This window comes from Schizophyllum commune, assembly GCF_000143185.2.
Source record: "Schizophyllum commune H4-8 unplaced genomic scaffold SCHCOscaffold_6, whole genome shotgun sequence".
Lineage (NCBI taxonomy): Eukaryota > Fungi > Basidiomycota > Agaricomycetes > Agaricales > Schizophyllaceae > Schizophyllum > Schizophyllum commune.
Genome location: NW_026089543.1, coordinates 2,068,296 through 2,089,413, shown reverse-complemented (window position 1 = coordinate 2,089,413; position 21,118 = coordinate 2,068,296). Strand labels below are relative to the sequence as shown.

At 56.5% G+C, this 21,118-nt stretch overlaps 8 protein-coding genes across 8 annotated transcripts; 5 read left to right on the top strand and 3 right to left on the bottom strand.

Moving 5' to 3' along the window:
* Positions 1–78: 78 nt before the first annotated feature.
* SCHCODRAFT_02627051 (uncharacterized protein) lies at positions 79–1,859 on the top strand. Its single transcript, XM_003031595.3, has 2 exons — positions 79–180; positions 235–1,859. Exon 2 carries the CDS (start codon positions 240–242, stop codon positions 1,827–1,829), a length of 1,590 nt encoding a protein of 529 aa, XP_003031641.1. The 5' UTR covers positions 79–180; positions 235–239; the 3' UTR covers positions 1,830–1,859.
* A 215-nt stretch (positions 1,860–2,074) lies between these two features.
* SCHCODRAFT_02627047 (uncharacterized protein) lies at positions 2,075–4,677 on the top strand. The gene is made up of 3 exons (XM_003031596.2): positions 2,075–3,058; positions 3,108–3,412; positions 3,471–4,677. The coding sequence occupies exons 1-3, from the start codon at positions 2,090–2,092 to the stop codon at positions 4,342–4,344; spliced, it is 2,148 nt and encodes a 715-aa protein (XP_003031642.1). The 5' UTR covers positions 2,075–2,089; the 3' UTR covers positions 4,345–4,677.
* Positions 4,678–4,941: 264 nt separating this feature from the next.
* On the top strand, positions 4,942–5,970 carry SCHCODRAFT_02542991 (uncharacterized protein). Its single transcript, XM_003031597.3, has 2 exons — positions 4,942–5,327; positions 5,382–5,970. The coding sequence occupies exons 1-2, from the start codon at positions 5,139–5,141 to the stop codon at positions 5,826–5,828; spliced, it is 636 nt and encodes a 211-aa protein (XP_003031643.1). The 5' UTR covers positions 4,942–5,138; the 3' UTR covers positions 5,829–5,970.
* A 1,181-nt stretch (positions 5,971–7,151) lies between these two features.
* On the top strand, positions 7,152–8,357 carry SCHCODRAFT_01126200 (uncharacterized protein; the record flags this gene model as incomplete). The annotated part of the gene is made up of 4 exons (XM_050341072.1): positions 7,152–7,280; positions 7,332–7,672; positions 7,936–8,012; positions 8,111–8,357. The coding sequence occupies 4 exons, from the start codon at positions 7,152–7,154 to the stop codon at positions 8,248–8,250; spliced, it is 687 nt and encodes a 228-aa protein (XP_050200191.1). The 3' UTR covers positions 8,251–8,357.
* SCHCODRAFT_02678518 (uncharacterized protein) lies at positions 8,098–9,154 on the top strand. Its single transcript, XM_003031599.2, has 3 exons — positions 8,098–8,613; positions 8,669–8,782; positions 8,833–9,154. Exons 1-3 carry the CDS (start codon positions 8,434–8,436, stop codon positions 8,971–8,973), a joined length of 435 nt encoding a protein of 144 aa, XP_003031645.1. The 5' UTR covers positions 8,098–8,433; the 3' UTR covers positions 8,974–9,154.
* Positions 9,119–13,225, bottom strand: SCHCODRAFT_02627036 (ARM repeat-containing protein). Its single transcript, XM_050345386.1, has 12 exons — positions 12,918–13,225; positions 12,710–12,813; positions 12,230–12,658; positions 11,858–12,180; positions 11,664–11,807; positions 11,447–11,611; positions 11,220–11,394; positions 10,915–11,167; positions 10,147–10,855; positions 9,906–10,089; positions 9,597–9,856; positions 9,119–9,542 (listed from the first exon to the last, which is right to left on the bottom strand). Exons 1-12 carry the CDS (start codon positions 13,157–13,159, stop codon positions 9,336–9,338), a joined length of 3,195 nt encoding a protein of 1,064 aa, XP_050200190.1. The 5' UTR covers positions 13,160–13,225; the 3' UTR covers positions 9,119–9,335.
* Positions 13,226–13,494: 269 nt separating this feature from the next.
* On the bottom strand, positions 13,495–15,421 carry SCHCODRAFT_01153186 (uncharacterized protein; the record flags this gene model as incomplete). Its single annotated transcript, XM_003032027.3, has 4 exons — positions 15,298–15,421; positions 15,045–15,243; positions 14,947–14,976; positions 13,495–14,888 (listed from the first exon to the last, which is right to left on the bottom strand). The coding sequence occupies exons 1-4, from the start codon at positions 15,376–15,378 to the stop codon at positions 13,495–13,497; spliced, it is 1,704 nt and encodes a 567-aa protein (XP_003032073.1). The 5' UTR covers positions 15,379–15,421.
* Positions 15,422–18,272: 2,851 nt separating this feature from the next.
* Positions 18,273–20,462, bottom strand: SCHCODRAFT_02627031 (uncharacterized protein). Its single transcript, XM_003032028.3, has 4 exons — positions 20,141–20,462; positions 19,871–20,086; positions 19,769–19,816; positions 18,273–19,717 (listed from the first exon to the last, which is right to left on the bottom strand). The coding sequence occupies exons 1-4, from the start codon at positions 20,186–20,188 to the stop codon at positions 18,401–18,403; spliced, it is 1,629 nt and encodes a 542-aa protein (XP_003032074.1). The 5' UTR covers positions 20,189–20,462; the 3' UTR covers positions 18,273–18,400.
* Between the last annotated feature and the right edge of the window lie 656 nt (positions 20,463–21,118).

Below are 21,118 nucleotides of genomic sequence, written 5' to 3'. Positions count from 1 at the left end.
CGGGAAGGAAACTTGTGACAAGACGCGTGACGAGCGCGCTGCGCGCGACGCACACGCGACGCGTCGCGTGTTCGTCTGCTCTTATCGTACACCCTCCGAGTCCCCCCCTCCGGCGCATTCGCGATTCCTCAGCTTGACTGCTTAGCCCAGAGCTGCTCGTGTGCCCTGGTACATCTACAGGTACGTGGCTGTCTCTTCGTAGAGATGAACTCTCAGAATATGGCATCTTCGTAGGAACTATGGCTCCCCTCATCCTATGCGACAACTGTCAGACATCTCTACCACCCAACGACTTCTTCCACGCCCTAGAGACTCTCGAAGATCCCTCAGAACTACCACATTACCTCAAAGACAAATCCAGTGTAGATCAGCACCTCACCGACGTCCAGCGCGTCTACCACCAATATAATGAAGAGCGCCGAAAGGCCGTCCTTCTCCTTCACAAACTCGACGAAGAGATCGACTCCATGAAGCAGTACATGTCCCGCATACGCAACATACACGCCCCCTACCGACGTCTCGTCCCCGACGTGTTGTTCCGCATCTTCACCTTCGTTGTTGCCGATCGCGAGTACGCGCTCCGTGATCGGTCCTCAACGCCGGTCGTGCTAGGACAGGTGTGCAGCCTGTGGCGCTCCGTTGTGCGCAGCAGTCCGCGGCTCTGGGCATCTCTCGACATCCGGCGACCCGTTACGGCGGCCGACGACTTCCCCTTCCGCGAGCGTATCAAACGCGCAATTCAGCACCATCGATTGCAGTCCACGCCTTACCCATTGAAGCTCAGGATAGGCCCACATACCAGCTACGAGCTGCTCCTCGCCCCGCTCCTGACAGACAGCGACCGCTGGCAGGATTGCAAAATCGAGCATGAGGAAACGCTCGTGCGCATGAGCGATCCTGACTGCAAACTGGGCGCACTTGTCAGCCTTTGCATCCCCAGCGCGTTTCGCCAAGTACTGCCACCACTGCGCTTCAAGCATGCCCATGCCCTCCGGGAGTACAAGGGGCCTTTTACTGGTGTATCTCTGCCATGGGCACAGCTCACCACGGTGAACTTGGTCGCCAAATATTACGGCCTGCATGATTTCTTGGACTGTCTGAAGCGATGCGAGAGCGCCACCTCCTTCACTGCCGAGCGCCTCCGCGTGCTCGCAAATGACGTCGACCTTCCCGCGCTCCATCTTCCCAACCTCCGCCACCTCGCCCTCCTCACTCTCGACAAGGTCAAGCCCCTCGCGGAGCTCGTCTTCCCCCAGCTCACCGCGCCCAACCTCACCTCCCTCGAGGTTGGGTTTTACAATGTAAGCGGGTCACCCAGTACGAGCGGGCAATGGGCGTGGAAGTCCAAGACGAGCACGGCAGCGCTGACCGACTTGCTCAAACGCTCGGGCGCGTCACTCACCTCTCTCACCCTCTCCTTCGTCGACATCAAGACCACGGATGTGAAGGCGTTACTCACCAGCTTGCCTGCCCTCGAGCGCCTTCGCGTCGCCGACGGCGGCGGGGAGAAGTCCACCACGAATTTCGTCGTCAAGGCGCTCACCCCGCCAGTGTCGAAGTCCGCGAAGGGCGGTACCTGCGCACCGCTGCTGCGCGAGCTTGGGCTGCAGACGCGGTACGATGTCGATGAGGAGAAGCTGGTGAAGATGCTGCAGGTGCGGTCCGTATATGGTGGAGGGTCGTTGCGGACTTTGATTTTTGGCTTGTATCTGGACGATGACCAGGCGGATTGGGCGAGGGACAATCTGTCTGACTTAGTGCCGACTGTGTTTTTGAAGGTATTCAATGATGCGGATGTCTTGGCGGATGTCTTGATGTATAGTATGTAGTGGCATACGCAGTCGCGACTTTGGAAGGCATAGCCATGGAGGGATGGTCGGAGCTTGTCGCTTCTGCTACAGATGATTTTGAGCGCGGCATAGCGCTACTAGCACTAGCGCAAGAATGAAGACCATAAACCAATGGTGGAAGTCCGGAACATGCCAGTTGTGGGCGCCTGCGGCTGAGACGGATCGCGGGCCGGTTCTGCCGCGCCTTATAAAGGAGGCTACCGAGGAAGGCGTTCTCGTTCTTTCATTCGGCCGTAACAATGAGACCCGCTGCGGACCCCGCCGACGCCGTGCCGTCTGACGTCGACAGCCTCAGCGACTCGGACTGGCTCGAGATCGCCTCTAATCGTGCGAGCGACGACGACGACGGCTTCGTTAGCGACCGCGACGGCACGCTCTCGCTGCCACCGTCGTCCCGCAGATCCTCGATCAGCCTCAGCTCCTCGCGCGGAGGCGACGTCGACGCCTGGGAGGGCATCGCGGACCACGACGCGGATGCGGCGCCAGGTGCGGCACCCGTCGATGCGCACGACGACGGCGCGGGCGCGGCGCCGCAAGATGCAGGCGACCCCGCGGAGGACCAGCGTGTCATCGAGGCGCTCGACCAGAGCATGGTCAGCACGCTCAACAGCTCGCGCACGGGCTCGGCCAGCCGCGTCTCCACCGTCCACTCCTCCCATCGCGACCTGCGCCTCTCCTTCCCCGATCCCCTTGCTGGCTCCGGGGAGGCGCTTGCGTCGCACCTCGATAGCTCGTACGAGGGCGTGGCCGAGCCCGACGATGACACCCGGAGCGTCGCCTCGTCCATCGAGGAGCGGCTGGAGGGTCCGGACGCTGCTCTCACGCCCGAGGCCCTCAGCCCCGACGCCGATCCAGAATGCCCGTTCGAGTCTCCCTCCCGACAGTTGTCCTTCAGTCATCACTCTGACTCGACGGTTGATTCCGTCATCGAGGACACGCAAGGACCCAAGGAGGCTCTCGCCACTGCGGCTCCTCAAGTGGAGCTGTTCATGTACGGCATACAGATGCCAGAGCGATGGCACTTCATCGACCGCCTTGTGAACAAGCTCGCCGCGGGTCAGACAAGTCAGCTGAACAACCCTCCCGACATCGTCGATGAGACTACTAGGGTATACGCTCTTGAGCACAGTGAACACAGCGACAATCGTGTCGTCAGTTGCATCGCCGTCCACGATAGAACAGATGTAGATGCGAATGCAGACAACAAGGTAAGCGCCATTGCTCTATCTGTTTCTACGGCATGCCCATCTTGCGCAGTTCGATGAATCATCCAACGGATTGCCCTCGCTCGCCATCGTGTTTCTTCCCAGCTATCCGGAGCCTACTCCCAAGGTCAACGTGCCCCAGCACAAGTACTACCACTTCGTCACCGACGGCAAGAAGTTTCCTAAAACCTTCCATTGGTTTGCGTACGGGCAGCTTCTTCCTCACCTGCGCTGTCGCACGTCCATCGACGACGTATCAGACCTCGACGCCACGTCGGTCGCCCAGGCCTTCGAAGCGCTTCTTATCGACAAGCCACAGTTCCTCATTCCAGTGGGTTTCGGGCGCGCGTTCACTCTGTATGTCTTCTATCATGCTATCGCGACTAGGCACCTGTACTAACTAATCGATCACCAGGCTCACTATCCTGACCATCATCCTCGGCGTGGCGGTCGGATACCAGTCGGCGCAGTCGGTCCAGCGGGCCGCGCCTGTGGCACAGGTGCAGAAGACGCTTATGGGGCTTTGGGCTGGGTCGACGAACCACACGATGCTGTCGCCGGCGTCGTACTCGGCGATCACCTCAGTGAGGGAGGCGGTGGCGCAACAGGCCTTACCGTCGACCCTGCCGCCAGGTGTGCAGCCGTCTACGGCGTGGTCGCATTTGGCCGCCCCCGCGATTGCCATTGCGTCCTCGTCGAGCATTGCATCCTCATCGTCTAGCGCGGTAGCGTCCTCGTCTTTAAGTGCCACCTCATCATTGTCCTCGGCATCCACGTTTTCCCTGTCCACCGTGCCCACGCTCTCCGGTTTCTCGTATCCCTTCCTCAGCGCGAAGGCCGCTGGCAAACGACCTGCCACCACCGACGTCGCTGTCCGCATTCCCGGTACCCTCGCCGTCTCCCCTACATCGCTGCTCTCCGAATCGACCGCTACCGCCGGTTTCGGCCTCCGCCTCGAGGAACTCGTTGGCGCCGTCCAGCGCGACGTCCGCGACGCTAGCACTGCCCTCACGCAGGCCTTCGAAGACGTCTCTGAGACGCTTAGTGATGTCGGCAACGTCGTCGACGAGCGCCTTCGAGAGAAGCGCGACCTCATCCTGCGCGGGACGAACAGTCTCGTGCGCGCTGGGCAGGAGCACTTTGCGTCGAGGAACGAGAAGGCGAAGGGGAGGGCGCGACACCTCAAGGAGCAGGGCCTGCGCCTCGTTTCGGACGCGCAAGAGCATCTGTGGGACCGGGTGGCGATGGCGCGTCGGAGGGCCCGGGCCATGAAGGAGAATGTGGCGTAGCGTGGTGCGACGCTCGCCCATTCCCCTTTCTTCTCTTCTCTTTCCTCTCTTCTCCCTTTTCTTCTTGCTCTCTATCGTCTCTGGTATGCTCTCTATCATGCTTCTTCTTGTTCTGCGTTATGGATCCCTTCTCTCAACTTACAACGATATCAACCCTTTGGACTCCGCAATATGCACTGTATCTGTATCCTAACTATGTACTATAAATCTATGATGATGTGGTCTTTGAAATGCACGGGGAGGTGTGTGTCGATGTTGGCAGCAAGCGCGAGTAGCTATATCAGTGAATTTAACGTGTTCTTGACGGACATGGTATCGAAACGATAGCGGCGCCACCGTAACAGCACCTACTTCAAAAAGGTCTAGGAGCTAGCGCTCGACAACGGGAGGCGCCTCGTGGTTCGTCCTTTTGCTTGTTATACCTTTTTCTGTGACCTTCAGGACCTTTTCACGCGCGAGAAACAAGCAGGAGGCCGTCGGAGAGATATTGTTTTGGAGGAAGACAAGCGACGTCACGCGAAGGTTTCGGCTTCGATTCAGCCGGTCTGCATGAGAAGTGGCGAACACCCTGCGTTCCTTGCGTGTTGTCTTCCGCCATCGTCCCGTTTGTCGGACCGCTTACTGGCCCGAGAACTGTACTTGTTCGAGCAGCGCTTCTTGATGACGACACTGTGACAAGTGCGTGCTGGTGAGCATGCGACTCCGACCGTGATATGTTGACTTGCGTATAAAGGCTCGCCGCCTCGGCGTGTCCACGGCGTGTTACTTGAAGTCTCCCATCGTCACTCGGGCTCATGTCAGAGCGTGAAGACTCGGACGACGGCGCTGAGGCTGTTCTGCACGGCACAGTCGCGCCAGACGCTCTTCATGATGCTACCACCGGCTGCGAAGAGTCATACCCCGATCCCTCGATGTCGAGTGCTGCCACGGCTTCCACACCAGCAGATCCATCGACGGAACTGAACGATTCGCTGTACATGAAGGTGCGCTTCCAACATTCTAACTATTGAAATACCTGACACAAGTATACATGACAGATCCTCCGTCCATCCGACGCGCTCATACCAAAGCCGCCCGCTACCACCAATTACTGTTATTACGGGTGGCCATTGTCGATCTGGCAACTGAAAGGCGCTCTCTTACGCATTTGTCGATCTTATGATCTTGATGGCGTACCCATCCCTCGCATGATTCCCGAGATGACCTTCATGCTCGAGAACAAGTTGGGATTCCGGTACCCATTGCGAACCGCTTTTGTCAAGGCGGGGAAGGAAGACAAGGATTTGCCACTCAAGCTGTACCCAACAGCGCCCGGCATTTCTTTCCTCTTCCTCGTCGGCACATGCGGAAAACCCTTTCAAGACCAACGGCCGACACAGGAGCAGGTGAGGATTTTGACCGACGAATGGTTCGGGAATCCAGCTCAGTGGATGGAGGACGCTAAGAGTAAGGAGGACTGGCTAGGTTACAGTTGGGCTTGTTGAGGACTGGCTAGGTTATAGCTGGGCTTGTCAGCCTAGGTTATTCGCCGTGACCTAACGGGGGTTTGCCTCGTGGATCAATTTATCCGCTCCTCGACACACAATATCGTGTGCGTATCAGACTTTACAGTCCATTGAGCTCGACAAATAGGGTGTGCCATCCGCCCCCGGCCTCCGAATCTGCGACCGCGCGCTCGATACGACTATTAGGGCACCGCCTGAATATGAGGTGGCATAGCGTACGCGCCCTAACTTTCTCAGAGGAAGATACGAAGTAATATCGATGCACGGAGACACGGGGTGTAGAATGCATTCAGTCAGCGGTGATAGCGAAAGGCGCGAAAGTTGAACATGTCCTCGTGACATCCGTGTGATTTGACACGTGCTCATCCTGAATCCTCGCGACGTTCCGAAGTCTCTCTTTCGTCAGCCTTCATCCCATAACATAGCCGTTGCGGCCTCTGCGGGACACTACTGCAAATACTTTCCAGAAGATGTCTGAACTCTATCAGCTACAACCTGTGTCTCTGCAGTCGATCTAGCGAAACGGGGGTTCGTCGTCGGGGAATTGAGCTGGCCACTTACACTTCACCTCTGCGGAGACCGGAACTTGTCACTGTTACGACGCGTGCTGGACGATTGGCACGCAGGCCATGCTCGCTCATGTCCGGGCAGGATACGTCTGCGGCTTGACAGAAGCAAATGCGACGTGCGCGCGTTCCTTAGCTTGCTCCATTCCCCCTCTGACGCCACCATTTGCAGTCATTCGCAACAAGTTTACCCAAGCGCTCACCCTATTCCTCCTTTGGATCTAAGCTTACACCGGACACAGCAACCCCTCCATCACTCGCGTTTGTTCTTCGTCGCTTAACAATCTCTCACCACATCCAGCCCGCCGAGTGTTCCTCAAAATGCACCTCTGACCACCATGTCTTCGTCCTCTTCTGCGTCATGCTCGAGATCTCTCGCGAGGTCGTGATCTACTGAAGTACGACCGACCGCCTCGCGTGTGACGGTCGCGTGCGCAAGTTCAACGCGCTGCGCATCGACAAAACTGTTCGGACGAGCGCGTCGCGTCGGATGGAGACATTGTGTAGGGACGGGTCGACGTTCCTCCGAGCTTTTCGGAACGGAAGAGTGCCCAGACGCGGAGGACATCCGTGTGTACTCGCCCGCGCCTCTAGCTAAGCTAAGCCGCTGATGCAAGCTGGAGAAAACGCACTGTCACGCGTGTGACGCGACACTGGTGAGCCATATAACGAGCAGCGCGTGCTGATACACGATCCTCCTCACCGTTCTCCTGCAACCTCGCCTCGTGGTGAAGGCATGGCACACACTCTCGATGTTGGAGGCTGTATTTCGGGGCAAGATACACCTCGTCTGCCAGAGGTCGACACTAACAAGTCTTCTGCCGCTGGTGACTGTAACGTTGCAGCTGAGCCGACCTTCTTCGAGGTACGTCTGTGCGACAACCATCCAAGTTCATGGCTAAGGTAACTCACGCAGCCTCCGCCTCCTCCTGCGGGAGCTCTGGGATCCGACAAATACTACCTCTACGGCTGGCCGCTGACCGGCGCCACGGTCGACAGGCTCCTGTCTAAGTTCGGGCAGCCGCCTGGCTCGACACATTACCTGCAGACCATTATCATGCTTGCCCTCAGACTCGAGTCCGAGAGCACCTTCGAACCCATATACTGCACATACATCCAGCCTCACGAAGAGGATGGCCCGCTGCCCAGCCTCCGCCGTCCGCTCCCCGGCCTATCTTTCCTGATGATCACGCCCTCTGAGGATGCTGATGGTCGGCCCTTTTCATTGCGGCGGCCGACAAGAGAGCAGATGGACAAGTTAGTGGAGCTGCTGGGCGCAGAACCGTGTTGGAGACAGGATGCGTGGCCAAAGTCCAAATTTTGCTACTATGCGTAGATGGAGGCGTGGTTGCACTCAGTGGTGATGGCACGCGTATCTGTTACTCAAGTGCTTGTACCGCATTTTTCGTACTTCCAATGATTCTGCCGAGACCCTCGATACACGTTAGAGCACGAGCAAGATGACTCAACGGTCGCACAGCTGCTCTCCTTCGAATGATTCTCATCTAACCTCTCTTCAGCGTTCTGTTGATTTATCGCACCCTCGCTCTGAATCCGGACGTTCCTAGCGAAGTGTGCGTCGTTGGGACGTCCTCACGTAAAAGAGACATAAGTTACCTCTTTCGGAAGGGTCGTCGGAGGTATGCGCTACGGCAACAGCCGAGTCATTACCCGCGATCGTTTGTCTTGCGCCAGCATGGCCTCTCAGCTACCTCGACATACAAGCTTCTATTCACGTATCCAAGGCGTTCGAGTGGTTCGTCTACGTCAAGAAAGTCACCTTTTCGAACAAGCTCCCTCTAACAATGGGAGCCTGCGTCGACGATGTCCACTAGAATCCTGTGAACAAGCGCACATCCAGCCGGGGTAAGGCGCGCCCAGGCACAACGTGTGCTGGTATAAGTCGCAGGAGAGGCTGCTCATACCCGACCGACTGACTCTCGCCCGCCACCGTCCCCTCGCCCTCGCCCTTGACCTCTACCTCTACGCTCCTTCTCACCTCGTCCTTCGCAATTGCAATGTCCGACGGGAAGAGCGCCCCCGGATCTCTACGCAAGGACCGGGTCCGTATGGCCATCCTTGTCAAGCGTCGGAAGGACATGTCCTACGACGAGTTTGCCGACTACTGGCTGAACCACCACGCGAAGGTCTTCATGAGCACGCGCATCGTGCACAAGTGCTTGCTGCGTTACGAGCAGGTGAGTATCTCGTGCGTTAAGCCTCTTTCACATTTACTCACCCACACTACTTCAGATGCATATCTCCTCGTCAACCGCGAAGGCGTGGAATGAGCTGAAGGGCATACCCATCACCGGCTTCGACGGAATTGCAATGTTCGAGGCGGAATCATATCAAGATATACAGGAGGTGCGCCGTCGTTCTGCTACCTCGAGAGCATAGTTCTGATCGTCTCATAGATGTGGGACTCCGAAGAATACCAGACTGTCATCTACCCCGACGAACTTCAGTTTGTCGACCACGAGGGATCCCAAGTCCTTCCTCTGGATCTGTGGCTGGGCTTCGATCACACCAGGTTCACTACCAAGGCCAAGTTATAACTTGCCTTATCTACCTTCCTTGTATCTATTTCCCGACTACCTATCTTATGTGCACGAGATGTATTGGACTCACTGAGTGCGCTAGACGCGCCTCAACCCACCATATACTTATTATCAATCTCTACCATCCTGCAAGTCTCGTCTTCCCTGCGCAATACAATCTGGTTGATTTAAAGCCTACACTATGCTACTAAGATATGCAATGAGGAGTACAATGTGCTGAGCGTAAGAATAAGATTAGTTTTAGGTAGATCTGCAGCAGCGACGCCCGCGCAACCGGCATCTATACAGAGGACTGCGCCGCGAGGAGCAAGCCGCGGTCGACGCGCTAAGCCGCCACCCATCAAGCAACCGTCCTCTATTCACAGCCCGCGCGAGGAGCGCACGAAGTCGTGGAAGTACTTGCGGAAGACCCGCGGCTCGAGATCGCGCATCTTTGTCGTCAGTTCGAGGGCAGTGTCCGCTGGCCAGTTTTGCGACGGGAAGAACGCGGAGAGGAAGAAGTTGTACGCCTCGTCGCCGCGGGTCTTGCATATCTTTTGTAGGAGGTTGGCGATTTCGTGGAGGACCTATGCACGCATATAATCAGTCGAGGAAGTCCGAGCGTAATAGCAACTGCTTACCACCACTGACTGGCCGTCCTTCGGGTTGAAGGCGGGGTTGGCGGGCACCGCAAAGGCCGCAGGAACGTAACGCTCGTAGATGAAGCGCTCGAAGCCGGGGATGCCGGTGCTTGGTGCGCCATCTCCACTAGCAGGCTGACCCCACACTTGCACGCTTCGGTTCATCCACGCGAACGCTGTTCTTTGCGTGACCGGATCGGAGACATCTGTCGCAAAGCCAAGCATCATCTCGATGACCTGCTCGAAACGTGCGTTGTTGCCTGGTAGGGCAGTCAGCTAAGGCAACGATGTGATGCCCATTGCACGCACGAGAAGACGTGAAGACGCCCTGGAGGTCCGAGTCGAGGGTGCTATTGAACATGTTGATGAGCGCACGACGCGTCTCAACGCGGTCACGCTCTTCATCTGTCCCTTGGACAGGCTGAGAGACAATCCGCCCAATATGGTCGGTCAGCGGGCCAATTAACTCGTCGAGAACGTCGAAGATATCGCGCTGTAAGAAGTCTAAGTCAGCCCATGCACCGCGTTGCAGAATCGAGGGGCGTCTGACCTTCAGCTTATGCAACAGCAAGCCAATGAAGTTGAGGAAGTCCACCAGCTCCGTCGGTTCAAAGTGCGTCAACAAGTTCGTCATGAGCGGCGGAATGAGATGTGTCACGTTCGGCCCCGTCGTAGCCAGGATCCGCGCGAACGCAAACCTTGCCGCATCCCGGATGATCTTGAACACATTCATCGCCTCCAAGCACACCAGGATTGCCTGCGCCGTCTGCGTGAAGACGTCCAGCGGGGGCACGATGTACCCCTCAGGCAGCGGCGGCGCTGGCATGTCCGGGAACCCCTTGGCTATGTTCCCCAGCGCCATGATGATGTGGTGTACCCGGACGATGGCCACCGTGTCCTGCGTGGCCTTCGCGGTCTCGAAGCTCGAGCTGAGGTCGTCCATCATGGGGCGCACGAGGCTCATGAGCAGCGCGCTCTGTTCCTGCGGCTCCTTGTAGAGCAGAGAGCAGAGCATGCCTGCGATTTCGTGAAGGTAGATGTGCGAGTTGAACGCGGCGTTGTTGACGGCTTCTGCGAGCGGATCTGCGTCTTTGTCTTCTGTCTCGATGGGCGCGACCTCGACGGGCAGCAGATCGCGGATGCTGTTGATGATGCGCACGGCGAGCTCTGGAGAGATGTCCGACTTCCCATCCCGGATGAAGCGGTAGAATAGGTAGTACACGCGCAGGCGGTAGTTCTGGTTTTCGTTGTGGACACCGCTAGCACGGTAGCGTAAGCACAACGCATCCAGAGGTGACTCAGCAAAGAGGCCACCTACCGAGAATCAATCATTGCTTCTAGCGTCGGCGGTATGCACTCTTTCCTGACCTTGAAGAAGTCCGGGTAACGCGCGACGCTTTCGAAGTACTGCAGTGAGACCGCGCGATGAGGGTAGCTGACAATGCCGGACTGGACCATGGCGAAGAGGACCGCGCCATGTGCAGTCAGAGGGTATTGGCTGTAGTCGTGGGGCTGACCCTTCACAGCGGGAGGCGCTTCGCAGAATGCTGCTCTGCCTTTGCTCGAGGTGGCTGCGAGGGACCGGTCAGTTGCCTGCCAGCGACGGTAGAGAACGACACTTGCATTTGTTGACTTCGCCGAAGACGTAGATGAGGTAGACAGCCAGCTCCGCATCGTTCCACTTAATTTGTGTCCCTTCCTGATACGCAGTGAAGGTGCCCAGCACAAGCGTTCGCACCGCATCAAGAACCAGCGGCTGATCAATGACTGAGACGGAGTCCATGAATACGCGCAAATCCTACGACCGGGGCGTCAATCAAGACCGCAACCCGTGATCCACTACTGCCCACCTTTCTCAGATTCTCGAACTCTGTGTTCTCGTCTTCGTCCAGGTCTTCTGGTTCTGCATCTTCGTCCCATTTGAGTTTGGTGAGGATGACTTGAACCAAGGACGCCAGGAAAGCGCGCTTCTCTTCCGGGAGTGGGTCGGTGGAGGCACGGCGCAGGCGTTTGTACTGCTCGAACAGTCAGATGCACGCGAAAGCATGAAGCGACGGATGAACATACATTAGTCAACAAGGCTTGCAGGAAAGGGAAGACGGTGTTGCAAGTATCGTCGTATTCGTCGGCCATGAATCTCAAGGTGACGGGCAGAATCTGTTCTAGGTAGGAATTCGCCTCTGCTTTGACGACATCGGTGGCAGTGTTGTCCTCGAGTCAAGGTCAGTCAAATAATCCCGTATTCGCTGAAGTAGACCTGCCTCGATGAGCTTCATCAGCTCGAGCCCGAGTACATTGAGCAATTTGCCGAGGGCTTCTCGATAGGACTCTTCGCCTTCGTCGGTATCGGTCCCCCTTTCTACCTGTTGTTCCCGTGTCTTCGTTTCTAGGGCATCAATGACTTGCCCAAGGGACAGAATTTTGAGAAGCTGCAACTTGTCGCCGGGCTCCTTCAAGCCTTTTGACACGATGCGCAACAAAGAGACGGAGGTAGCGAGACGGATGGGAAGGGAGGAGTCGGCAAGCAAAGTGAACAAGAGGGGCACAGTCGTCGGCGTCACAGTCAGGTTGATGTCGATCCAACCTGTCGAGGCTCGTCAGCAGTGATCGCATATCGAAGACGGCGCACGCACCGACGTACGAGCCGAAGGTCCTGATCCCCAGGTCCACCATCTCCTCCACCTCTTCCGTTTCTCGGGACGCCGACCCATCCTTGCGCTGGGTCTCCATCCGGCGAGCGGCATCCGATACGATGGTCAAGACAGCCTCGTTGATGCGCGGCGCGTCGCGCTCGCGTACGGCATCGCGCACACGACCATCGCGCGCGTGGCGCTCCGCGTTGAACGTGCGGGCGGTCTTGATCAACTGGTCCGCGACCTCGCCAGAGATTTCAAGCATGACGCGGAAGAAGAGGAGGGAGACGTGGCGGTTGAACGTGCGTTCTGAGGAGCCCTCAGCAGGCTGGATGCAGGTGAAGAGATCGGTGAAGAAGGAGGGCCATTGGTCGATGTACGTGCAGAGGAAGAACAGGGTGAGCGTGTGGGAGAACTTGTTGCGGAGGACTGCGAATGATGGGGTCAGTGGGGGAATACAGAGAGATATGGTGCACGCACACGTTGCACTAGCTTCTGCTGCTCCAAAGACGTATTCTGACTGGATGTACGCGAGCATGGCCTGTTGCAGGGTGCTGAACGTCTCTTGATCGAACGGCACTAGCCTGTAAACACAAGCGATCAGCTCATTGCCCAGTACGCGTCGTATGGGGGATAGTTTCTGAGGGATGCTCGAATGGATTGCAGGGCTTTTTGGACGATCCCTCACCTTTCATCGAAGAAGTCATCTAGCACGCGCAACGCGAAGAAACGCGCCTGCGTGGGATACTTGCGCGTGCCATCCGCATTCTGGTCTACAAAGAGATGGAGTGCAAGCCGCCAGCTCGACTCCCCGTTCTGCTGGATTGACTGCAGGTACGCGAGCGCTTGCTGGTAGACGTCAGACGCCTGCTGTGTGGGATCTGCAGCGATGTTGATAGCTTGCACGACCTGTTGAAGTTCGACGTCCATCGCACACGCAGAAGCCGCAACGGCTATATTATGGGATCTAGGAGGGGCTGGGGAACGTCACGAACGATGAGGGGAAGGGTGAAATTCAGTGGTCGATCCTCAAATGTCGAAGCCACGTGCCAGGTCACGCAGCAGTCACGAGCGTTCAGTATGTTCGACTTTCGGACAGTCAAGACATCGTTGCAGGACAAAAAAAAGCTTCCAAGTCATGGCAACATATGTCATACCGGTGAACACTGCTCCAGGGCGTCCAGAGCACATTGAAGAGTATTTCGTGTGCTGAAGTCGATGTACATTTGGGTCATTCACAAATCGTTCAGGGTATATACAATATCTTATTCAGAACCATACTCCAAGCGTTTCATGTCGTACCATCCGTTATAAAAATCGTCGGAGGCCAGCGCTTCCACCACATCATCCCAAATAAAATCGTTCGCAGACACATCTGTCCTGACAGCTTTGACGTGGCGCAGCTCAGGGAAGAGCGCGAGCAGAAATTGCACTACATCCCAGGTGCTTGCGCCAACCAAGCGAATCTCCCGCTCGCCCAAATCGAACTTCGTCAGATGCGACTGATCGAGGATGAGGTCGTCATAGAGCGTCGGCACCGGCTCGTTCATCTTGATTGGGATGCTCAGCTCTTCGAGGTAGCGGCAGGAGCAAGAGATGGGGATCAAGGCAGCGAGGGTAGCCGTGGGCGATGCGGGCAAACGAGGTTCGCGCCAAAAATCGAGGTCGCGAGGGAGCATGCAGGGCTGGACGCGGAGGTATCGCAGGCGCGGCCACGACGGTACCAACGCCTCCCATTCCTCGTCTGTAATCGAGATGACGCTCAACGCTCGAATGTCGATTTCGAGCAGGTTGGGGCACGACGTCAACGCGTCAAGGTGCCGCGCTTCGAGATTCCAGGGAGCACTTCCCTGCGGAGGTGGTCTTTCTTGGATATACACCCGACGCAGCGTGTCCTTGTCGAGCTTGTTCATGACATCCGCGAAGTCGTCTGCGTCTCGGATGATCAAGTCATACAGCGCGACGACCTCAAGCCGCGTCGACCCCGCAAGCGCGCTCACGAACGCCGGTCGCTGGCTTCTCACGGTCAGCGAGCGCAAGTCGACGAGCCCGTAGTCCGTCACCGACTCCGCAAGCTTCTCGATCTCAATGTCGAGAACACGCAACGTAGCCTGTGCGGGTCGCAGCAGCGGGAGGAGTCCGTTCCCGTAGTTGAAGCGCAGGCGCAGGGTGTGCAGCTTTTCAATCTCGTGGGCCATGTCGTTGAGGGCAGGTATAGTCAGCGCCATATGCGGGGCCACTGGCGGGTGCCTTCTATAGATCGTGGGCGAAGGCTCGAGATATGCGAAGGAACGAATATCGCAGCGACGGAAGAGGTGGTCAAGGGAGCGCATGGGACAGTGAACTTCCAATGTGTTAACGTGGGGCCCAACAAGCGGGAGCAGGATCTTGGCGGAAAGGCCTGCATGGAAGCTGGTGTTGACCGTGAGGTGTTGAAGGCGGGGGAAGAGGATAAAGTCGGACGAAGGAGGAATCGAGTTAACGACGGCTTGGAGAGCATGCCATCTCACGGAAGTGCAGTTGGCATCGTCGTAGAAGGTCGCATGCTTGCGGTCCCTGTTGATGTCGGAGATGGGGTGGATGAGTAGCTTGCGGACGTGATTGGCGAGGCGAACGATGTTGGGATTGCGCTCCCAGATATCGTGCGGGAGGTCTGTGCCTTTCCATTTCCGCCTGCTCGTCAGCATCGCGCGTAGTAGCCTGAAGGTTGAACTCACCAGGATTCGAGCCCATGACAGTCTTACTTCCTGACAAATCATCAGTGATATTCTCAAGGGGGAGGAAGCATGGGGACATACAGGATGCAATGCCTCACGCTCGAAGTACTCAGGCAGTAAACGCAATATCGGCACCAGGGAAGAGAGTTCACGCCAAAGAACGGGTTCCGCAACGGCATGGAGGCGTTTGCTGACGAGAAAAAAGGCGTATAGGTTGCGGTTGTCTAAACGGAAGGCGATCTCAACGAGCGTCTCGTTCGGGAGATCGAGGAGTGACACTGGTTCACTTGGCGCGCTCTAAGGGAGTAGTCAGTCGCTGCAGACATATGTGGCAAGGGAACTATGACTCACCGGACTGGACGAAGAACCGAAGAGGGCTCTTGAAATCGCCTGAAGCACAGACTGATATAGACAAGCGACACTGACCGGCATGTCGAAGTGCTGTATGGGAAGGAGGGAAAGAAAGGAGGGACGGAGGAGAGCATTCCGTTCCCCGTCCTTTTTGTACTCTACCACGGTCCGGAAGAAGCTTGATGGTGTTGCCGTTACTCGTTCTGATTGGCGGGACAAGGGCCGACTTCTCAAGATGGAAAATACGGACGGGATGGGAAACAATGGTCAATCCTGCTAGGTAGACATGGAGCATGCCCTCGAAAAGCAAGCTTGTTAGCCTTGACAGGCAACGTTCACAAGCATCCAAGTCCTGCCAGTAGTATGGTAAACACGTACCACTTGACGTTTGGCCAGACCCGGATTGAAGCTTTCAAGTATGCCGTTGCTCGCAGGTTTCTCGTAGAGCCAGGACCATATCTTTGATGAGGGTATAGAGAAATAGCCGCCAGATGGAAGGGCTAGGGGGATGAGCGCGACGATGCAGGGTGATGGTCTGGGGGAAGGAGCAGAAATTGATCGTGAGCGAACAGCCTGATTCGAACCTGTGACCTTTGGATCACATTGCTTGGTTTTGTCGCCAGCCCTGCAAGCAAATATTCCTTTTCGCTCTGGCAGGCCTTCAGAGGGGGAAAAAGGACCAGTATGGATACAGAATGAGGAGGAAAAAAAGAGAACCACAGGCCAATGGTCTGTTGGATTACGGACAGGATCGTCGACGTCGTACAAGTCCCCCCGGGATAGGACTCGCCCCGTACCAAGCCACCTGCCACACAAGTAACCAATTCGCCATTGCGCCGGCTTGAAAGCCTTGATACGCAGCCAATATATACCGCTTGCCCAGTCGCCCTATTCCGCTGCACCGCACAGTTCTAAGCCGTCAGTCGTCTTCGAAATGATCATCCGCGTCTATTTACGCTCAGAATCAATGAGGATGGTACAGTCAAGCAGATGCAGGCACGACGTTCGCGAAAACAATTCGCCATCATCCTATTCTGGAAGAATATCGCGTTCGGGCCGGACATCTTGGCAGATACCTTCATCTTCTTCGCGCTTGTTGTCGAAGGGCACCGCGTCCGACGGCGCCCGGGATTACTTTCGAACTTGCTGGCATTGCTGACATCTGCATCGTCGCGAACCCTGGTCCCTACGCCACCGTGCTGCACAAGGCGTCAACGTCGCCCTCATCTCATGCGAATGCAGGAGATGCTACGGTCTCCTCTTGCTCCTGCGCAGCTTCTCACAAACTTTGAGCCCATTGATAGTTACAGACCTATAGTAATCACTGCCGCGAAGAAGACACGTCGCCTCCTTGCTGTCGACATATAAAAGACGTCGGGGCCTAACGAGAGCGATGGTCAACCTTGCAGGAGGTACGTGTCACAGAACACTACTTCGCCTTCCTCTGCTGATGCCCCTTCCATACGCTTCATCTTGAGAAACGTTGAGGCTTTCTATTGGCGCCCTCCCAAGAAACTCTGGAACCGCAAACTCCTGTCCCCTCTCCGCCGTTTTCTACCTTCTAGACATCGAACGCGGCATCTGTCCTCGATCTTAAACAGTTCTACGCGCCACCTTACGAGGAGAATCCCCCGCTTCGACTGTGGTCACCATAAGTTGTGGTCACCATAAGTCTCGAACTCGAAGTAGTCCGCCTCAAACTCGATACTCGCAGCGCAACCCTCGCCCATTTTGGAGCTTGTGTACACCGTCAGCGGCGCAAAGGGCGGACGCGGACAGATTGAGATGTCCAAGGACGAGCAGAGCAATGACTTTGGCGGGTCATCCACTCGTCGTCCAGCATTCTCGGGATGTACATTGGCGGATCTACGCGCCGGGACCTCCGTCAGAGGTTCTTTCTGGTTGACGTCGATTCTATCGCTTCATTTGTCTTATACTCAAGCCTCAAAATCTCGTGTTCTCTTTGTTTGACTCAAAGTACTCCGGCGACTCATGCAGCAAGGGTACGGTACCGATACATATGGAAGGAAAGAGCCGGTTGCTATGATACATAGGATTTAGAATCCACTGGCATGACGAGCGTGAACCAGCTCGACGAGCGATTGAGCTCTCAAGAATCCCCTTCCTCGAGTCTATCTTCAATGCATGCATAGACACAGCCGACAAAAGGAAGAGGCGACGATGTAGCCAAGATGTAACAACGGTGAATTGGATGATCATGATGAAAGGTGGGGGGCCAAGATTGGGCGAGGGCGAGGAGCTTGATTTGAACCTGTGACCTTCTGGGCACGCTGTTTGGCTTTGTTGCCTGTCGTGCAAACAAATATTCCTCTTCGCCCAGCGAGGCTTTCAGAGGTGCAAAACGGTCAGCAAAGATGAAGAATGAGCAGAAGAAGAAAAAGAGAGCCACGGGCCAATGGTCCTTCGGAAACGGACAGGCTTTTCGACGTCGTACAAGTCCCCCCGGGTTAGGACTCGCCCCGTACCAAGCCACCTGCCACACAAGTAACCGATAGTCCATCTTGCCCGCTTGGTAGGTCTGATGCGCAGCCAATATATACCGCCTGCCCACTCGCCTTATTCCGCTGCACCGTTCATTTTGAAGCCGTCATTCGTCTCTAAAATCACCCTCTGCATCTAATTTGCTTCAAATGAATGGGGGTGAGGCAGTCAAGCGGGTGCACGCTCGACGTTCACGAAAGCAATGGGCAATCATCCTCTTCTGGAAGAATATCGCTCATGTCGTCGAAGTGGACCGCGTCGGATGACCCCTGGGCTCTACCTCGAATTACTGGCATAGCTGACATCGCCGCGGTCTCACACGCAACTGACGCGCGTCGGTGGGCCAGCTCCTCGCCACGCAGTGACATCGGAAGATGTGCACAGTTCGTAGGAGAATATCAAACGCGCAAAGACCTAGACCTGGCTTGAACGTCCTTTCCTGGATTCCTGGTCGATATCAATCCATAGCTTCATTGACATAGTAAAGGGGTTCTCATCGATTTGTGCGTACTCTTTATCGCACATCGTGGAATACCACAAAATACAGATTTGTAGCGAAAGCAAAGGTAAGTCTGACACAGAACGTTGCGAGACAAGCCTGCTATGCGACGTGCGCCTGCTTCAGCTGGTCCCAGGTGTCTATATCTGCAGGGCATGCCGCCATGACCTGCAGCTCGCGAAGAACGGGGAATAGCGTGCGCAGAAAGCCTGCGACGCGGGTCGGGTCCACGTCCGCGCGAATGGCCGAGCAATAACCCAAGTCCAGCCTGACAAGACAATTCTTGCGGACTTCGGATTCGCTTGCGAGTGGTGGAACACCATCCACATTCAGCGGAATGCTGAGCTCCCCAAGGTTGGGGCAGCAGCGAGCGAGGTGAGTAAGGGTGGCGAGTGTGGCTTGCGGGACGTGTAGGACGACATCACGAGAACGGCGGCGTCGACCGAGCTGAAGTCTGAAGCGCTGCAGGCAGGGCCACGAAGGGACGAGCGTAGCCCAGTCATCGTCCGTCAGTGAGACCCCGCTCGAGGCGCGGATGTCAAGCTCGATCAGACTATGAGAGGAGGACAGCGCATCGAGGTGACGCCTCTCAATGTACCATGTCGGGTCCGACCGTTGCGGTATCTTCTCCTCGATGCGAAGACAACGAAGCGCACCCGTCCCAATCCGTTCCATAGCCATGGACATCCCGTCTGCGTTCGCGAGGATTACGTCCTGAAGCTCGACGTGCTCCAGATACGGGGATCCCGCAAGCGCGCGCACGAACGTCGCTTTCTGCCTTCTCACCGTCAGAGCGCGCAAGCTAGCCAGGCCGTAGTCAGGTGTAGCCCCGATGAGGCGTCTGATTTCGATGTCGAGCACCTTGAGCGTCTCCGCGGCGGGGTGGAGCAAGGGTAGGAGTTGCTGCCCATAGCTCAGGCGCAGATGCAAAGCGTCCAGGGTATGAATTTTCGGCACAAGGTCTCGAAGGGCCGGTATCAGGAGTGCGTCTTGTTGGTCGGGCCATCCCACGATTTCCGGAGAGGGCTCGTAATACCCGAATGTTTTGAGCTCGCCGCGCGCCAAGCAGCGCCCGAAGCACGAGAGCGCACAATGGGACTCGAAGGTGGTGACGCTACCGCCGGTGAAGAAGGGAATGAGCATCTGCGTCGACAGGCCGCGAATGCAGCAGCTGTTGACCTCGAGGCACTGGAGGTTCGGGAGGAGCTGGACGTTGCGAGCGCCTTGTAATGACTTCGCGACGGCCTTGAAGGTGGTCCAGTCGATGACGAGTCGACCTGACTGGGTAAAGGTGGGGTGCTTGACGTCCCAGTGTAAGTCGGAGCAAGGGTGGAGGAGCAGTTTGCGGACGTGTCCGGCGAGGCGCTTGACGTTAGGAATGTCGCGCCACATGTCCGGCGAAAGGTCGCATAGCCGACGCTGTGTGTAGGTGAGATGACGACAGAAGGACGGAGCAGGGAAGTGGCTTACCAGACACTTGAAATCGATCCCTGTCCGACCGGCAGGAGACCTTGGTGGCTGCGATAGATGATGTGAGAGACGGAAATGAGGGACGATGAGCCTAAGGCTCACCAGCGGCACATCCTCCAACTCGAAGTACTCTGGCAACAGGAGTAGCAACGGCACAATGCTTGTGAGCTCGCGCCATATAAGGGGCTCGACGAGAGCATGGAAGTGCCGATTCACACGAACAAGTGCAACCTGATCAGCTTTGCTCAAGAAGCAAGCAACCTCGGTGAGCATCTCGTTGGGAAGGTGCTGAATGGATGTTGGGGTATCGAAGAGTTTCTGGGTAAGCGCCACATTAGTGTGAGAGTATCGTGATGGTCTTGTCAGACGTACGGCGCAACCAAGAGAGGTGAAGAGAGCGCTTGAAACCCAACGGAGCATGATGGTAGTCTGGCCCGATATACAGGGTCAAGGAGTGGGCGCGGAGTTTGAAATTTTGGGCGTGCCGAGCGATGCCGACCGCCCACCGCCCGCTGCGACCTCTGATTTCAAGCGGGTTTGAACGCGGGACGTTGGCCTCAAAATCGAATTCAAACTCCGCGCCGACTCTGCGACCTACCCCAGGAACTGCACCATCCTCCAGTTTACTGGAGGATGGTTTACGAGACTACATGATGGCGGTGATCAGCGAGGGGTCGCTCGTGTACGCCTTGAGAGAGGGGAAAAGAGGGGAACAGGAAGGAAGATATGCGCGGTCATTGTGGCCTTATATAGCATACGTAACGGCGGTCCGAAGAGAAAAGCTGGTCTTGTGATTGTTCTGGTGGACGAGAAGCTGATGCGGCTAGAGTTCGGTAAGTAACTGGGATGTTAATAACATATGTATAAAACACGTGTTAGTAACATGTTAATAACTGTTACTTACATGAGGGCCTGGGAGGCCATGTTAGAAACTGTTAAAAACTTCCCGGCGACGTGGGTGGTCAGCGCGCCCGAAGGATCATGGGAGACGAGAGTAAAATCCGTTCGCGCAACGCGTCGGCCCTGTCGGAATCCGAACCGTGACCGCCGCGTGACAGGACTCGGCAACTCCCGCGGCGGGCTGCTCCTCGACTTCCATGACATTGGGAGCTTCACCGGGACGAGGCAGAGTCAAGAGGCATCGAGTAGTAGAGATTGTGGAGGGTGCCTAAGCGGACTGACTTGCTTTGCTGCATACTAGCCAGATGTGACTTGCTGGTCCAAGTTTGAGTACCTATGGTCACACGCTGCAGGTCTTCGGGCGCTGCTGTCTGTGCCCTTAGCACAAGGGCAGCACATCGAGTCTGTCTATGACATACCAGGTCAAAGGGGCAGCAATTCTGGCACGTG

Bases quoted from the DNA above. Each gene is read 5' to 3' on its own strand.
- SCHCODRAFT_02627047 (XM_003031596.2), top strand. From the start codon at position 2,090: ATGAGACCCGCTGCGGACCCCGCCGACGCCGTGCCGTCTGACGTCGAC. The intron at 3,059-3,107 runs GTAAGCGCCATT...CATCTTGCGCAG, and splicing joins ATGCGAATGCAGACAACAAG to TTCGATGAATCATCCAACGG. The intron at 3,413-3,470 runs GTATGTCTTCTA...ATCGATCACCAG, and splicing joins TTCGGGCGCGCGTTCACTCT to GCTCACTATCCTGACCATCA.
- SCHCODRAFT_02627051 (XM_003031595.3), top strand. From the start codon at position 240: ATGGCTCCCCTCATCCTATGCGACAACTGTCAGACATCTCTACCACCC.
- SCHCODRAFT_02627031 (XM_003032028.3), bottom strand. From the start codon at position 20,188: ATGCTCCGTTGGGTTTCAAGCGCTCTCTTCACCTCTCTTGGTTGCGCC. The intron at 20,087-20,140 runs GTACGTCTGACA...GCGCTTACCCAG, and splicing joins TCACCTCTCTTGGTTGCGCC to AAACTCTTCGATACCCCAAC. The intron at 19,718-19,768 runs GTAAGCCACTTC...ACCTACACACAG, and splicing joins GGATCGATTTCAAGTGTCTG to CGTCGGCTATGCGACCTTTC.
- SCHCODRAFT_02678518 (XM_003031599.2), top strand. From the start codon at position 8,434: ATGTCCGACGGGAAGAGCGCCCCCGGATCTCTACGCAAGGACCGGGTC. The intron at 8,614-8,668 runs GTGAGTATCTCG...ACACTACTTCAG, and splicing joins GCTTGCTGCGTTACGAGCAG to ATGCATATCTCCTCGTCAAC. The intron at 8,783-8,832 runs GTGCGCCGTCGT...ATCGTCTCATAG, and splicing joins CATATCAAGATATACAGGAG to ATGTGGGACTCCGAAGAATA.
- SCHCODRAFT_02542991 (XM_003031597.3), top strand. From the start codon at position 5,139: ATGTCAGAGCGTGAAGACTCGGACGACGGCGCTGAGGCTGTTCTGCAC. The intron at 5,328-5,381 runs GTGCGCTTCCAA...TATACATGACAG, and splicing joins ACGATTCGCTGTACATGAAG to ATCCTCCGTCCATCCGACGC.
- SCHCODRAFT_02627036 (XM_050345386.1), bottom strand. From the start codon at position 13,159: ATGGACGTCGAACTTCAACAGGTCGTGCAAGCTATCAACATCGCTGCA. The intron at 12,181-12,229 runs GTGCGTGCGCCG...GAGCCTCGACAG, and splicing joins GACCTTCGGCTCGTACGTCG to GTTGGATCGACATCAACCTG. The intron at 11,612-11,663 runs GTATGTTCATCC...CTGTTCGAGCAG, and splicing joins TGCAAGCCTTGTTGACTAAT to TACAAACGCCTGCGCCGTGC.